The sequence below is a fragment of the Pseudorca crassidens genome, chromosome 21, assembly GCF_039906515.1.
Source record: "Pseudorca crassidens isolate mPseCra1 chromosome 21, mPseCra1.hap1, whole genome shotgun sequence".
In the NCBI taxonomy this organism is placed as follows: Eukaryota; Metazoa; Chordata; class Mammalia; order Artiodactyla; family Delphinidae; genus Pseudorca; species Pseudorca crassidens.
In genome coordinates, this window is record NC_090316.1 from 7,281,646 (window position 1) to 7,296,453 (window position 14,808).

General features: G+C 45.7%; 3 protein-coding genes across 3 annotated transcripts in view; 1 reads left to right on the plus strand and 2 right to left on the minus strand.

The window, feature by feature from the left end:
- ADAM18 (ADAM metallopeptidase domain 18) overlaps positions 1-2,101 on the minus strand; it is a 90,300-nt gene extending 88,199 nt beyond the window's left edge. Inside the window, exon 1 of the mRNA XM_067721523.1 lies at positions 1,987-2,101. The gene's annotated coding sequence lies outside the window, so the exon portion shown is untranslated. The remainder of the gene's footprint in view (positions 1-1,986) is intronic.
- A 1,071-nt stretch (positions 2,102-3,172) lies between these two features.
- LOC137216194 (A disintegrin and metallopeptidase domain 3-like) overlaps positions 3,173-14,808 on the plus strand; it is a 106,514-nt gene continuing 94,878 nt past the window's right edge. The window contains 3 exon segments of the mRNA XM_067722114.1: positions 3,173-3,296; positions 3,834-3,916; positions 7,353-7,408. Coding sequence (XP_067578215.1) covers positions 3,239-3,296; positions 3,834-3,916; positions 7,353-7,408 — 197 coding nt within the window. The 5' untranslated portion in view covers positions 3,173-3,238.
- LOC137216084 (endogenous retrovirus group FC1 member 1 Env polyprotein-like) lies at positions 9,834-11,028 on the minus strand. The gene is made up of 2 exons (XM_067721895.1): positions 10,574-11,028; positions 9,834-10,406 (listed from the first exon to the last, which is right to left on the minus strand). The coding sequence occupies exons 1-2, from the start codon at positions 10,862-10,864 to the stop codon at positions 10,248-10,250; spliced, it is 450 nt and encodes a 149-aa protein (XP_067577996.1). The 5' UTR covers positions 10,865-11,028; the 3' UTR covers positions 9,834-10,247.

Genomic DNA, 14,808 nt, shown 5'->3' on the forward strand with positions numbered 1-14,808 from the left:
ACCAAAATGTTATTTTTGTGAGATATCACCTCACGACTGTTAGGATGGCTATTATCGTGTGAACAAAGGACAAAGAGTGCTGTTGAGGGTGTGGGAAGCTGGAACTGTTGTACTCTGTCACTGGGTAGAGCATATGAAACGGTTGCTATAGAATATAGTAAAAACGAAAAACAGAACTCCCTGTGATCCAGCAATGTCAATTCTGGGCAGTTACCCCAAAGAACTGACACAGGAGCTGCAGGAGATATTGGCACTGCTATGCTTACTGCAGCACTATCCACAATAGCCAAGATGTGAATAAACCCTAAGTGGCCACATCCACAGAAGAGTGGATAAGAACATGTGGTGTATATGTATTCTATGGAATGCTAGATAGCCTTAAAAAAGAAGTAAGTTATGCAATACGTGACAACATGATTCACCTTGTGGACATTATGGTAAGTGAAACAGACCCATCACAGAAAGACAAATACCGCATGACTCCATTTCTATGAAGTATTTAAACGTCAAATGCATACCACCCAAAAGTGGAATGGTGTTTGCCAGGGGCTTGGCCAGGGGGAAATGAGGAGGTACTATTTAATGGGCATAAAGTTTCAGTTAAGCAAGATGAATAATAAGCTCCAGGACCTTCTGTAAAACATACTGATGTCAACAGTGATGTAATTTATGCTTAAAATTTGTTAAGAGAGTAGAACTCATATTAAATATTTTTACCACCTTAAATTTAAAAAATTATATATATATATATATACATAAATTCAGAAAAAAGTCAACAGAAATCTTCACAAAATTGATGAAGGACATAAACATTTAGATTCTGGAAACTGATCAAACCGAAAATAGAATGGGTCCAAAGTCACTTGCAACAAGAAAGATCATGACTAAACTGAAAACTATAAAAATATCTTCAAAGAAACCAGACAGTAATGTCATATAACCTGTAGAAGAACACCAGTTTGAATGACAGTACATTTCTCATCTGAAAGTCATGAAGTCTCAAAGGAAATACAAGAGCAATTCTCAAATGTTGACAAGAACATTACTTTCCAACATAAATTCTACATCTGGCAAATTTATCCTTTAAAAATGAAGGAAAAAGAGACTTTCTCCGACAGAGGAAAACTAACATTCAGTCTACAGCACACATACTCTAAGATAATGGCAAAAAGAAACTCCAAGAAACAAAGGTAATACATCACAAAAAGGCTTAGGTAGTCTTAAGGAACTGGGACAAACAGAAGGGTTTAAAATACGGGTAAATATAATGAACTATCCCTTCCCTCACGCAGTCCAGTAAAAATAAAATACTCAAACGTTTTAAGTGGTTTCTTAATTACATGCGTTTCTGAAACACCGCCGTCATTGGTGTTTGTCCTAGTTTTCTGTGGCACTGTAATTTGTAGAAGTGATGTTTCAGTGTCTGCAGTAAGGAAAACAGGTGTGAGCATTCCCCAGCGCACAGCAGCATCCTTATCCTTCTCTTATTTGTCCTCTCCTGTCACATCACTCGTGGATCTTCCAAGCCCGAGCGCACGCACGCGCACACACACACACACGCACAAAGACATACACACACACAATCACACTGCGCAGGGTTCCAGGAAGAGGCTCCTCTAGAAGCGGGAGTGTTACTACCCCACCACCGTCCAGAGACCCTCGGGGCTGGCTGACCTCAGCCCTGGGTAGGCGAAGAAGGGCTGCTCCCAGGACCCCATCCAGGCTCCCTCCTCCCCCCACCTCCCTGGAAGACAGGCGCCCCCTCCTGCGGCGCAGGGTCCCGGAGTGAGGGCCAACTATCTCAGTCCTGCTCAGAGCCCTCCGACCAGCGGGCCCGCCAGCGGCCTGAAACTGGGCGGGCTCGGACCCGACCCCGGACTCTCCCCAGCCTGGCCTGGGCTTCTGCAGCAAGGAGGGCGACGTCCCCCGCGCCAAGGGACTCTGTGACGACGGGCCACCCTCCTATCCAGCAGGGTCCTCACTTACGATGGCCCGCGGAGGTCAGCCGGCACAGTTCTGAGAGGAGCAGCAAGAGAGACAGCATCGCGTGACCGGCCGGCCTCGCCACAGAGATGGCGGTTGACTGGAATCCGTGCAGCGAGCGCGGGGCCCTGCGCTCTAGGTCCCGTCGGGGAGAGGCGGGAGCGGAGGGGCGGGGAGGGAGGGCAGAGAGGGCGGAGGGGCGGGGCTGGGAGGGAGGGCAAAGCAGAGGGGCGGGGCGGGGCGGGAGCGGAGGGGCGGGGAGGGGTGGGGCGGGACTGGGGCAGGGAAGGATTGGAGTTGTCTGACCGGGCTGGAAGGCTACGTACTATTCTACGTATAGTATGATGTCATTTGCAAAGTTATGCATTCAGTTCAAATTCTAGGGATCCAGACTTTCATTTCCAACAACCTGTTGAATACCTGATAGTCCACAAATGCCTGAAATTCAACATATCTTCAACCAAACTTATTATGTCCCAACTCCTGTACAAATCTGCTTCTTGTAAATGTGTTGCCACTATAATTTCAGTTGCCTCGTCATTACCAATTTCAGAAGCCTTCATATAAAGTAGTCAACAAACCTGTCTCTTCTATATCTATTATAAGGGTAAACACAAATCTATAAAATAAAACATTAATTTTCTCTGGTACCAGAAATGAAAAAGGACTCTTCTTTCTCTGTCTCTCTCTCTCTCTCTCTCTCTCTCTCTTTCACACACACACACACACACACACACACACACACACAGGCACAGACACTCCCTTTTCTTAGACAACTTCCTTTAAAAACATGTAATTGTTAATCCTTTCTCTGTCTCTTGAAGGTGTAAATCTTTTTGAAAATTAAGTGCGAATCTTGCCAGCTTTACATTCCAGGGATGTTTTTCTTAAGTACTTTGTAGTCATCTGTTGCAATCATAAGCCTTATGGAAAATAACTCTCTGTATCCCCGGCACCTCGGGATTTAGTCTCCAGCCTAGCCCCTCAGCTCCCTCCCAGCCCCTCTGCGCCAGGCTTCCAGTCCCGCCCGCCCCGCCCCGCCACTCCGCTCCGCCCTCCCGCCCCGCCCCGCCCCTCCCGCCCCGCCCCTCTGCTCTGCCCTCCCTCCCAGCCCCGCCCCTCCGCCTTCTCTGCCCTCCCTCCCCGCCCCTCCGCTCCCGCCCCTCCCCGACGGGACCTAGAGCGCAGGGCGTCGCGCGCTAGCTGCAGTTTCCAGTCAACCGCCATCGCGGTGGCGAGGCCGGCCGGCCACGCAATGCCGTTTCTCTTGCTGCTCCTCTCAGGGCTGGGTCGGCTGACCTCCGCGGGCCATCGTAAGTGAGGACCCTGCTGGATAGGAGGGTGGCCCGTCGTCGCAGGGTCCCTTGGCGCGGGGGACGTCGCCCTCCTTGCTGCAGAAGCCCAGGCCAGGCTGGGGAGAGTCCGGGGTCGGGTCCGAGCCCGCCCAGTTTCAGGCCGCTGGCGGGCCCGCTAGTCGGAGGGCTCTGAGCAGGACTGAGATAGTTGGCCCTCACTCCGGGACCCTGCACCGCAGGAGAGGGCGCCTGTCTTCCAGGGAGGTGGGGGGAGGAGGGAACCTGGATGGGGTCCTGGGAGCAGCCCTTCTTCGCCTACCCAGGGCTGAGGTCAACCAGCCCCGAGGGTCTCTGGACGGTGGTGGGGTAGTAACACTCCCGCTTCTAGAGGAACCTCTTCCTGGAACCCTGCGCAGTATGATTGTGTGTGTGTGCGCGTGCGTGCGCTCGGGCTTGGAAGATCCACGAGTGATGTGACAGGAGAGGACAAGTAAGAGAAGGATAAGGATGCTGCTGTGCGCTGGGGAACGCTCACACCTGTTTTCCTTACTGCAGACACTGAAACATCACTTCTACAAATTACAGTGCCACAGAAGACTGGGACAAACACCAATGACGGCGGTGTTTCAGAAACGCATGTAATTAAGAAATCACTTAAAAGATATGAGTATTTTATTTTTACTGGACTGCAAGACCCAAATCAATTCATGCATACCCCTTCATGAAACTTTGTGTCCTAATGACAGTGTTCAAGAGACGTTTTGGTTTTGTCTGAGGGAGAGCAAGTGTTTTGTTTTCATTTCCCAAGTGATATATGAACGTTACGAAACAATTTTAAAACACAGACTCAGAGAAAAGAAATGCCCCGAATTCCTATCCCACAAAATGGCGTCTACAGTCCACTGTAGACTGTTTTCTAGAAAAGATGTACGTTTAAAAATACTTTCTAAAAAATAAATAAATAAGTAAAAATAATTTCTACATTTAAAATACCTTCTATGTAAGTGAGGCCATACTAATCTTTAGCTTGTAGCATGGTTTTAAAATGGCAGTATGTAAAGCGTATCTTCATGTCTGTTTTTACATACATAGGCATATATAAAGCTTTGTAAAAAGTAAAAGTAATGTTATTTCTGATCTGCTTAGAATAGTAAAGCGTGTACATTGTAAAATTAAATCTAGACAGTACAGAGACGTTAAGAAAGTGAATGGCTGCCTCACTTTCTAAAGGCAGTAAGTTTGAAGGGAATGAAGTTTTAGAGACATACATACACACATGCACATATACTTTTAATGATCATTTATGAGATTTGTAATTGGGTTTTTCATTTATGTGTAGAGTTAGGATTTATTTTTATGATAATAAATCCAGCCCTGTCATTATTTTTCCTAACTTCATGGTAACTCATGTGTAACATCATATAGTATTTCAAATTTTATACATGCAGGTAGTTTCATAAACCTTCCTGAATAGTCAATAGGATCAACAGGCAAACCACTATAAAAAATTTTGATAAGCATTGAAAAATGTCTACCGGAAAAGTTGCATTATATTTGACTCCCATTAACAGAAATAGTGACGCCTATCTTCCTGAGGCCTCTCCAGGTCTCTTCAGTCTTCTCATCTTTGCTCTTGTGTACATCCTAGTGAATGCTTCACTTTTAACAGGTATTTTTTGGTTAAACCTTAACAAAAGATGTCTTTCTGTATATTGACTATTTGAATCATTTTGTTAGTTGTCAGTTTCTTTCTGGTTTTGACTTCTTTTTTAATAAGAATTAGTAGCTTTGGGTAGGACAGTTTATTTTCAAGAAGGAAGAAGTGTTGATGTAAACACACACAGGGATGGGAGAGGAATCCATTGATTAGAACCTCAGTGGCAAGATCGGAGAGGAATGTCCTCAAATGCCAGCTGAAGAACTACTAGACACTGGGGCAGGTTTTATAGAGTGGTCTACTTCTGACTGGCTCACTCCGTGGTACCAAGAAACACCAGCGATTATGTATTTATAAAAGCTATCACACCCCCAAAATGAATATCTGGAGACGCTGAAATGTTTAGGAGAGTATAACGTACACTGGGAAGATGCTACCAAAAGAAAACATGAGGATCCATGATGATAGCAGGAAAAAGACAGTATTTGGTACACACACGTGTGCGCATGCATACACACACACACACCATTATGAGATAAGCATCGTTACATAATAATAATAAAATATTCAGTTCCTAGGTAACATATAAAAATTCTAAATTTGTATGAATTTAATAAAATGTCCTCAGCATATATAAAATGAAAACTGATAGCACGACAGGGAAACATTTTCAAATCCATTTCCATAGAGAGATCTTAAAATGTTTTTCTCAATTTTATGATTGACCATAAAATTCTTCATAAAGAGAAAGAATATTTGAACAACAAAAAGAAACATTTTATTGATGGATAAAGTGAACCCAATGAAGTTTGTGTATTGTTTTCCCCTTTCTGTTCTATGTTAAGACTTGCTAGAGTCTAGGGATATCACACGTGAGGCTTTTAGTAAATGATAAAACCTCTGGTGCAGCAAGACAAAGAGAATTCAGGCAAATGTCAGGAATCCAGGAAGCATCCGCAATGAGCTAGCTCTCCGCGAACCCAACCTCTGTGCTCCCGGAACACGCTGAGTCTCTGGCTTGAAATCACAAGATTTATGGGAGGAAGTTTGGCTTTGGGAGAGCTCCTTGCAAAGCTTTCAGTGACTTTTTAAGTAGTTAGGGAAACTAGTTAGGGAAACACAACGGAAGCTAACCTTGGCCAGGGGAGTTTTGAACCCTACACAGTGCATTATAAATCTTACTGCCCTCTTCAGGCGAGAGTCAGAAACACCCAGACTTGTCGGTATCCCCAGAAATAGATAAGAGCTTTTCTAATCAAGCTGCACTTAATGCTCTATCTCCGTTGTAAATAATGCTTCTCAAGACTAGTTCTCATACTTTTCAAGAACATATAGTGTCATTCAACAGAATTGACCACAGCAAGGAAAATAAATAAATAAACGCAAATATGGATAGTACAGAACTCATCATCTGGCAACAATACAATTAGGTTAAAACTTAACAGAATGACCGAAAAATGTATTTGGACATTTAAAAGTATACTTCTACGTGATTCACGGGTTGAAGGAGAAATCATAAATCACAATGGATATTAAATAATAAACAATGAACAAGAATGAAGAAATTACAAAGAAAAATTTGAATTCCGCTCTGAAGATGGTATAGGAGCATAATTTATAACCACAAATAATTAAAAAAGCGACAAAAAATGGTCAGCAACTTAAAATTAGAAAAATAATTATAACCTTAAAATTCTTAAAGATGCTGCTTAAATTAAGAAGTAGAATTAATGAAAGACAAAAGTAAGCTGAAGTAGCCTGGATTCACAATGTCAAAAGTTGATTTCTGAGAAGAATATAAAACAGAACTTTTGGTGAGATAGACTAAGGAAAACGAAAAGGAGAAGGAAAAGATGTACTGTTAGAAATAAGACATACACAAATGTGGATTGGCCAATTGGATGTGAATTGCTAATATCATTCTTTAGGAATTGCCTTTTAACTTTCTTAATGGTGTCTTTAGGTGAACATCAGATTTTAGTTTAATTTTAGTTTCCTCTTAAAAGGGGACTTGCTTTGTATTGTTTAATTTTCCATTTATTTGCCCTAGAAATTGCAAAGTAGGAAAAGATAATAAAATTCAGGTTCCTTCAAAGGTTACTCAGCATTTCTAAATGTAACCATTTGAAGTTAAAAATTTGATTATGATAGTTAAATGCTAATGACTTATGCTCTTACTTTTGAAATAGATTTAGACTCCTAGATTTTATGTAAGTTTGATTATGATTAATTCTGTCACACATTCCAAGATTGAAGATAACTGTAACTATAATTATATATATATATAATTTTGATACACTCATGATACAATACATGCTTATATGAAAGAGTACATATATTTTTAAAAATTAGGGCTTCTGACTTTTAAGGATTTGAAATATCTAATAATTACATTCTCTCTGACTACTTTGCTGTAGGTCACCTATGCCATCAAAATTGACAGGAAAACATACACTCTCCACCTTGAAAAACAGTAAGTGGCCATGCTTCTTTTCATACAGTTGTTTTTAGTTTCTTACATTTTTACAATGACTACCTTAAATTGAGCCTAAATTTAGAGCCTAAATATGCAAGAGCATAAATGTTATATTTATTTAATATGTTAAGTCTTCTTGGTGATTCATGTCAGACTAGAATTTCGAGTCTTTATCTTTAGATTTTTAAATCTAATATTCAAACCCAACTGTAATTTAATGATATAAGTATTAAAGTATATCAGACACATGAAAATCATTTTATGTAACTCCTTAAAGTATAATTACAATTGCAGCTATCAAGGGAATAAGTTTATCTGTCCATGATTAATTTTGTTTCATGTCATTTTACATAATTATATGATTTTTAAGCATTTTATTTGATATTACACTCTAGTTTTGTCTCATTTTGCTATAGGATATATTTTTAATCTCTTCAGTTTTCTACTTCCACTCTGTGAGGAAACCAGTATCAATATCCTGTGTGTATCATTCTATGATTTTCTATTTTAAATTTCATCTTTACCTGAAATAAAACATATAGAAACCTACCAGAAAAGGGGTTTTTTGGTTTTGTTTTGTTTTCTTGCACAAATGGAAATAGTGTTCTGCGAGTGTCAGGTCTTATCTAATAATGGCACTTATTTTCTTGCTCTATGTATAAATTTTTACTCATTTTTAATGGATGAGATCCCATAGTATGTAATATTGATGGGTAATGAAGTTATTTCCAGGGAGATTTTGTTTCATAGTCTTGATATTAATAAGTGGGCTTCTGGATCAAGCAGGATGAGTTCTGATAATAGTAGTAATAGTAATAATAATAAATAATAATAATGAAAGCAACTGACATTTATTGAGCATGTACCATATTCCAGGCGTATTTCTAAGCAATTTGCAGGTAGTAACTGATTAATTTTCACAACCACCTCTAAGGTAGGCCTTCTTTATTACTCACATTTTATAGCATGTAAAGATTTTGAGAGATGTTGCCAGTTACTTTCTAAAACCCGTAGCAGTTTAGATTTCCAAAAGCATGCGTGATGTACTAAAATGTTGTATCTCATCTTAATGTCAGGTTGTATTTCCCTAAATGATTTCTCTAAATAGTTATTGGCTAGTTCATTTTCCTGTATGGGGTTTGCCTATTCACGTAGTTTTCTCATTATTATTTCTTATCATTTTAATATACTTTATTTTTTAGAGCAGTTTTAGGTTCCCAACAAAAGTGAGTGGAAGGCGCAGAGATTTCCCGTATATCCTTACACCCCACACGTGCATAGCTTCCTCCGTTATCAACATTCCCCACCAGAGTGATGTATTTGCTGTAACTGATGATCCTGCATTGACACATCATTCATTATCACCCAAGGTCCGTAGTTTATATTAGCATGCTATTTTTTATATTGTTTTTTCTATGAATGAATAAAAATAAAAAAGGAAAATTCTGAGATTAGTATAAACAATTAAGTTCTTACCATGAATGATGCACATATAAGCATTTTTCCTACATATTAAAAAAAAGGGTACATGGCCATAATAATGAAATCTACTATTCCCATACCCAGACCTCTTCAATCGTCTCACCCCCCAGTGCCGATTACCATTATGATATTGACACATATTCTTCTGCCATATTTTTAGGGTCTTTCATCCATATGTCTAAAGAGCAATAAAAATCATGTTTTGATGCGTCCTTCAAATAGACATGAATGGCACAAGAGTGTATATTCCATTATACAATTTGTTATGGTGGATCAGAAGGGTAGGTAAGGGTGGACCTTAACATGGTGAATCACAGAAGTGACCCCAATTCTTTACCTTTCCCTGTATTTTCACTCTTTGCCATATAACTTTGAGGTTCTCTCATCAAGAGGTGGAGTGTATACAACTCAACAACTACCTCACACTCATTCTTCATGGGTGTGAAGAGCCCAAGGTTAGAAGGGCTCTGTGCTTGGATTCATGCTCTTCTGATGCTATCCTGAGATTCTTAAAACTTTTGAATGAGAGGCCCCGCATTTTCATTTTACTTTGGGGGCCTGGCAAATTACTAGCCCAGTTTGGGGCTATGTCACTTACTTTGGCCAGAGAGATGTTGGCTGCCTTGATTCCAACACAGGCTTGAAAAAGCTGTCACGCTTTTCTGCTTTCCATCTTGTTTGTCTGTCATCCCCATGAGAATATGCTCGGGCTTAGCTTGCTGGACGATTAAAGACATGTGGATCACAGCCAAGGTGCTCTATTTATCCCTACAGCAGCCAACATTCAGCTGAATCCTGTACCACTGAGCAAGCCTGGCCACAATTAGCAGAGCTTCCATGGCTACCCACACATGACCCACAAGTGTGAGCAATAGGTACTTATTGTAAGGTCGGGTCTTAACAAACGGCACCGTGAAACAGAGGAAAGCTTCAAGTGAGCTTTATTAGGGAGCGCTCCCGGGCGAGGTTCACTGGTCCGAGAGAAAGGGGCCAGAGAAGTCGCACCCGGGCGAGGGTTGGGCAAGATTTTATAGGGGAAGAAGGGAAAGGGGTGTGGTGAATCTGGGAGGGCACAGGGTATTCCTTATTTGGTGGTCTTTTCGGGTATCCTGGGGGACCGTTAGTCCCGCCCCTCAAAAGGTGGGAAGGCTGGGCTGGGTTCAAAGTCCCCAGGTCAGTTCCTGGAACTGGGTGGTCCGGAATGTCTCCAGGGCAGTTTCTGGAACTGGGTGGTCCGGAGAATTTCGGTCTGATGCAACCTGTGAATCTGATTGTGTTCCCCTGCCTCGGGCTAGTTGGCCTTACATCCCGACATCTTTGGTGTAATGGGGCGGCGTTCTGATCTCTGGCTACTTCATGCTGAGTGGGGGCGTCGAAAGGGGAGTCGGGAGACCAGAGGTCCGAGGCTTAGGGGAGACCAGTGAGGGGTTCTGTAGGAAGCAAGGTGTAAGGACCGAGGAGCATTTGGTTTGTGGCCACCCGAGAGACTTCCTCCATGCGCCTGCGAAGGAACCTAAGAAAACAGGGAGCAAACGTGAGCAAGATACAGATGAGAATTAAGGGGCCTAAGATTGGTGATAGCCAGGTATAGAGGGTGGATCGCCACCAATCAGGAATTGGGGAGGCGGAATGTTGGTGTTTGCGTTGGAGTTCTTCTCTTAAGCCATGGAGGGCTTTTACGTTGTCTTCGAATCCTGTTTCATTGATGTAATAGCAGCATTCCTCCTGTAGGAAGAGGCAGGTACCTCCTTTGTCGGCCGTCAGGAGATCCAGGGCTCGTCTATTTTGCAGGGCAACTTGGGCTACTGAGGTGATCTGGCGCTGGAGGGAGGTGATGGAGGCGGCAGAAGCCTCGATGGCTAGCTGGAGTTTCTGTTCTAGGTCACGGGATGTTGAGACACTGTGTGTTAGGGCTCCTTCCCCGATGCCCGCAGCAACGAGAGAGGAGGCTAGGGAAACGCCTGCGACCATAGGGAGAAAGATGGCCCTTTGGCCCTTAGAGAGGTCGAGGACTCCCGGGAGTGCTATCAGTTAAGCCCTTTGAGAGGCTGTCCCTTCTGGGAGGCTGTTAGCCTTGATAATAGTTGAGATAGTTACCACCGCATAGGCTGCCTGTCGGCGTCCGTCAGGACCGAGTGTTGAGCTACCGTCCACAGAGAGTGCGGTCCGGATTTGAAAGAGGGGTGTCAGAGAGTCCCTCTCTTGGTGGTTTGAAGGGTTCTATGACATGAGGGCAGGAATGGGATGGAAAACCCCCGGTGCCAGAGATAGGCAGGAGGGAAGCCGGGTTCAGGCGAGGGGTGAGATCAAGAGAAATAGGTGGGTTTTCAATGAATAGTAGGTGGAACTCCTGGATGCGGGAGGGGCCCAGGAGGGAGAGAGACTTGTGGCCTAGGAGGTCGACCAGCCGGTGGGAGGAAAGCACACTTAGTGGGTGGGCCAGAGTCAGTTTGAGTGTTTGTTTGGTCAGTTCGGCTGCCCTGCTAGAGCCCGAAGGCATGGTTGCCATCCCCACGTGGTTGGGTCTAGCTGTTTGGAGAGGTAAGCCACGGGGTGGTAGGAAGGCCCTACAGGCTGGGCAAGGAGTCCAGTGGCTATTCCGGCCCGTTCATCCACAAAAATGTGAAAAGGTCGGTTTGGGTTGGGCAGAGAAAGGGGAGGAGAAGATATCAGAGCGTTACGGAGGGTGAGAAAGGCCTGCTGAACGGCGGAAGGAGAGGAGAGGGGTCCTTGAGGGGTTTCTTTAGCGGCTAGATATAAGGGTTTAGTGAGGAGAGCAAAGTTAGGGATCCAGTGTCGGAAAAGTCCTATAAGGCCCAAAAAGGAGAGAATTTGTTCCGCTGTTTCCAGAGGCTGGAATTCACGGATAATCCGGGTGCGATCGGCTGTTAGACCTTTTGTGGTAGGGGTAAGGTGGAGCCCCAGGTAGGTTACAGAAGATACAGATAACTGAGCCTTGGCTGGGGAGACCCGATAACCACGAGGGCCAAGGTAATTGAGGAGATCTGCGGTATGTTGTCTTGAGAGGCTGAGAGATGGGCTACAAAGGAGGAGGTCATCTACATATTGAAGGAGTGTGCTGGGGGTAAGGGAGCAGGAAGTGAGGTCCCGTGCCAGCGCCTGACCAAAGAGGTGAGGACTGTCGCGGAAGCCCTGGGGAAGAACTGTCCAGGTGAGCTGACTGGAAGTATGAGTATCCGGACCCGTCCAGGTAAAGGCGAAGAGGAAATAGGAGTCGGGATGTAGGGGGATAGTGAAAAAGGCATCTTTGAGATCCAGAACCGTAAAGTGGGTTGTGGATGGGGGGATATGGGAGAGCAAGGTGTATGGGTTTGGTACTACTGGGTGGAGAGGAATTATGGCCTCATTGATTATTCGGAGGTCCTGGACCAGGCGATAATCCCCAGAGGCCTTGCGGACAGGCAGGATGGGGGTGTTGCAGGGAGAGTCAGTGGGGATAAGGAGTCCCTGGTTTAGGAGTCTGGTGATAATAGGTTGTAGGCCCCTAAGGTGAGTCTCAGAGATGGGCAATTGGGGCCTTGATGGAAATTTGGAGGGGTCCTTTAGGCGGATGAGGACGGGGGAATGGTGTGTTGCTATTATGGGCTTAGAAGTATCCCAGACTTGGGGATTGATTGGGTTCGGTGTGATTGGAAGAGGGGGATAGGAGGGGGAGGGTTCTAGAGACAGGCCGAGAAGAGGAAGCAGGAGTTGGGAGGAGGGGACCTTAGGGTCAAGTCTAACCAGCTGGAGGGAGGCCCCTAAGTGGAAAAGGACATCTCGGCCTAGCAAGGGAACTGGGCAGGATGGTATGACTAAGAAGGAATGAGTAAAAGGGAGTCCTTCGATATGACATGGGAGTGGACCGGTCTGGAGTGGGAAGGATGGTTTGCCATCAATACCCATGACCGAGATCTGGGAAGGAGAAACTGGCCCGGAATAAGTAGGCAGGACCGAATAGGTAGCCCCCGTGTCCACCAGAAATGAGATGGACTTACCCGCTACCTGTAGCGTTACCCTGGGCTCGGCGAGGGTGATGGGGGTCTTCGAGTCCGGGCGCCGTCAGTCGTCAGCCAATCCCAGCAGTTCGAGTGGTAATGCCGTTGGGTCGGCCTCCCCCCCCCCCACCCCCCCCCCCCGCGTGGAGACGCTGAGAGAGGGCCAGTCGTAGGGCAGTCACTCTTCCAGTGGCCAGTTGGCCCACAGCTGGGACAGGGCTTAGAAGGAGGTTGGGGATTGGGACATTGGCGAGCCCAGTGGCCTTCTTTTCCGCATTCAAAGCAGGCCCTCTGCGGGGTTGCCTTTTGCGGACCCCGTGGATGCTGTGATCCATGGGAGATGGCCGGCCTTAGGGCGGCTACAAGAGCTTGGGTTTGGAGGGCCACCTTCTGGTGCATCCGAGCCTGTCGGCTGGATTCTGCCAAATCCTCACGGCCATTATAGACTTTAAAGGCCATTCTTACCAGATCTCGAATAGGGGTTTGAGGGCCGTCTTCTGCTCGTTTTAATTTCTTTCGGATGTCCGGGGCTGATTGGGTGATAAAATGGGTGGTTAGGACCGCTGCGCCTGCCGGGGTGTCGGGATCCAGCCGGGTGTAGAGGCCATTGAGAAAGATAGCTGGATTTTCGTTAGGTTCTTGGGTTATATCTCTTTTAGTTTTTCAAAATGGACTACCTTATGAGCGGCAGCCTGCATGCCAGCCAGGAGGCATTGGATCGTGAGGTCGCGTGTACGGCGGCCATCTTGGCCATCCTGATAAGTCCAGCCTGGATCGGTGCCAGGTACGGCAGTCGCTCCGACAGGCATGGAGTTGTCGGTAAGGTGAACCTGATCTGCATGGTTTCGGGCAGCAGTTTGAATTCTTTCCCTTTCGTCAGGGGTTAAGGTAGAGGACAGAAACACGAAGATATCGTGCCAGGTTAGATCGTAAGCTTGAGATAAATAGCGAAATTCTTTGATGTAGCAGGAAGAGTCGGCAGAAAAGGAGCCTAATCACTTTTCTATTTGAGAGAGATCTTGGAGAGAAAAAGGGACATGGACTCTGACCAGTCCTTCCGCTCCTGCTACCTCCCTCAGAGGGCAGAGGAGATTTGGATCTTGGGAGTCTTGAGAGCGTGTAAGCAAGGGGCGTGGGAGGAGAAACCGTTGAGGGAGGCGGGGGAGCGGTTGGAGGGGCCGGAGCGGGTTCGGGAGGAGGAGGGACCGCTTCAGGGTAGGGTGGAGGTTGGAGAGGAGTTCTGAAGGGGGGGAATGGTAAGAGATTCGGGAGGGTCGGTTAGTGGGGAGGAATCCAAGAGGACTGAGGTTTTGGATGGAGGAGATGTTTGTTTGGCAAGGAGGATTTGAGAGGTAGAACAATTGACGCAAAGGGAGGGGCGGGAGCGCAAATACCAGAAGACCTGAACATAGGGGACCTCGGACCATTTGCCCGTCCTGCGGCAGTAATTATCTAGATCACGGAGGATGTGAAAATCGAAAGTCCCTTCAGGAGGCCATTTGGATTGATTGTCTAGAGGATATTGTGGCCAGGCCACAGTGGAATAGAAAATAAGCTGTTGGCAACGGAGATCTTGGGAGAAGCCGAGGGCTGTAAAATTGGCTAGGAGACACCCCAGGGGCGTCTTAGGATCTGGTTTCGATTGCGAGGTTCCCATGACCCCCAGTCTGTCCCTGAGTGAATGGAGAGGGAGAGAGGCTTCCCTGGTCTCAGTCTCCAATTCACGGCAGGTCGGAGGGCGGTCAGGTGATTGGGACGTCTCCACAGTTGCCCAAGGCCCGGAGAGAGGATGGAGGAATCCCTGACGCGGCCGCGATTAAGGACAGGGAGTCCGGTGGGCAGGGATTCTGAGGGTCGGAGGGAACTAGGGAGGGGGACTTACCCCGTTTTCTGCCGGATCGGGTGGATGAGTAGAGG

Coding starts and splice junctions, on each gene's coding strand:
- LOC137216084 (XM_067721895.1), bottom strand. CDS start 10,864: ATGGTCGCAGGCGTTTCCCTAGCCTCCTCTCTCGTTGCTGCGGGCATC. Junction 10,407..10,573: donor AAACAGGATTCGAAGACAAC/GTAAAAGCCCTC, acceptor CTGTTTTCTTAG/GTTCCTTCGCAGGCGCATGG.